The 1,017-nt window shown below is 61.4% G+C and overlaps 1 protein-coding gene across 1 annotated transcript in view; it reads left to right on the plus strand.

Moving 5' to 3' along the window:
* The window catches only part of ZC3H18 (zinc finger CCCH-type containing 18), a 34,900-nt gene that overhangs the window by 33,726 nt on the left and 157 nt on the right, over window positions 1-1,017 (plus strand). Inside the window, exon 17 of the mRNA XM_010134462.1 lies at window positions 874-1,014. Within this exon, the coding sequence (XP_010132764.1) occupies window positions 874-1,014 (141 nt within the window). The remainder of the gene's footprint in view (window positions 1-873; window positions 1,015-1,017) is intronic.

The following is a 1,017-nucleotide window of genomic DNA, read 5'->3' on the forward strand; positions in this document are numbered from 1 at the left end:
AAATGCACCCCCTGAACGGTGCCTGTCCTCGGCTTTGCACTTTTTTGTCCCCTCGGGTGACAGGTGACCAGCTCACGTCCCACTTCGTGGCAGCCTGCACACGCTGCTGTACTGGGAACGTCCCACTGCAGAACTGGATGTGTGACTCCAGGGGCCTTGGGCTCTGCGCCACTCAGAGCCCTTTGGCTAAAGGGTTGCGGCACACCTTCCATGGCACACCTGAAGCCTCCTTGCCCGTGGCCAGCTGGCACTGCTTGGCCTTTCCCTGGTGTCATCTCCACCAGGATCGCCGTGAGCCAGCGAGCGCAACCCTGTCCTGCACCCTCGGCTGGCAGCGCTCGCGTCATCCCCCTCCCCATCCTGGGGCGTGAGCGAGCCTCAAATTCTCTCTGTCAGATCCTTCCCAAGCCAAAGCCTGCCACAGCCACATCCTTCAGGCCCCGCAGTCCTGTTTCCTGGCAGGTGAAGGGCTTTCCCCAGCGGTCCGTGTCATTAGGAAGAGCCAGTCAATGCTCAGACCGCACGTTTGACTGCAAAAGCCCGGCGGGATGGTGACACCGCTCCTGTCACCCATGTCCCACCCTAAGGGGGAAGCAGTGGCTCCCGTCCGGGCTCCCCGTGTGCTGGGGAGGGGAGGGAGCGTTCCCCCAGCTCTGCTTTGCTCACAACAGCCACCACGGCCCTTGGGGGTTGCAGAGTTTAAATTCAGGGATCACCCCAGCAGCAGCTGATTTTTTTTTAAACTATTTCAGCCGCTTTTCCAACCCCAGACTTTATGTCTTGATCCTGTTGCTTTCTGCCAGCGCAGACGCCAAAGGGGTTTGCTGCCGTCGCTCCAACCACCTTCTCACCACCTTCTCTCTCTCCTGCCAGGAAGCGCCAGCTCTCGCCTCAATCCAAGAGCTCCAGCAAAGTCACGAGCGTACCAGGCAAAGCGTCCGAGCCAGGCCCTACGGGCGCCAAGGGGGGCAAATCCAGCACCCTGTCGCGGCGGGGGGGGCCCCCGAAGCAGCTGGA

Source organism: Buceros rhinoceros, unplaced genomic scaffold (assembly GCF_000710305.1).
Source record: "Buceros rhinoceros silvestris isolate BGI_N320 unplaced genomic scaffold, ASM71030v1 scaffold1924, whole genome shotgun sequence".
NCBI classification, from domain to species: domain Eukaryota; kingdom Metazoa; phylum Chordata; class Aves; order Bucerotiformes; family Bucerotidae; genus Buceros; species Buceros rhinoceros.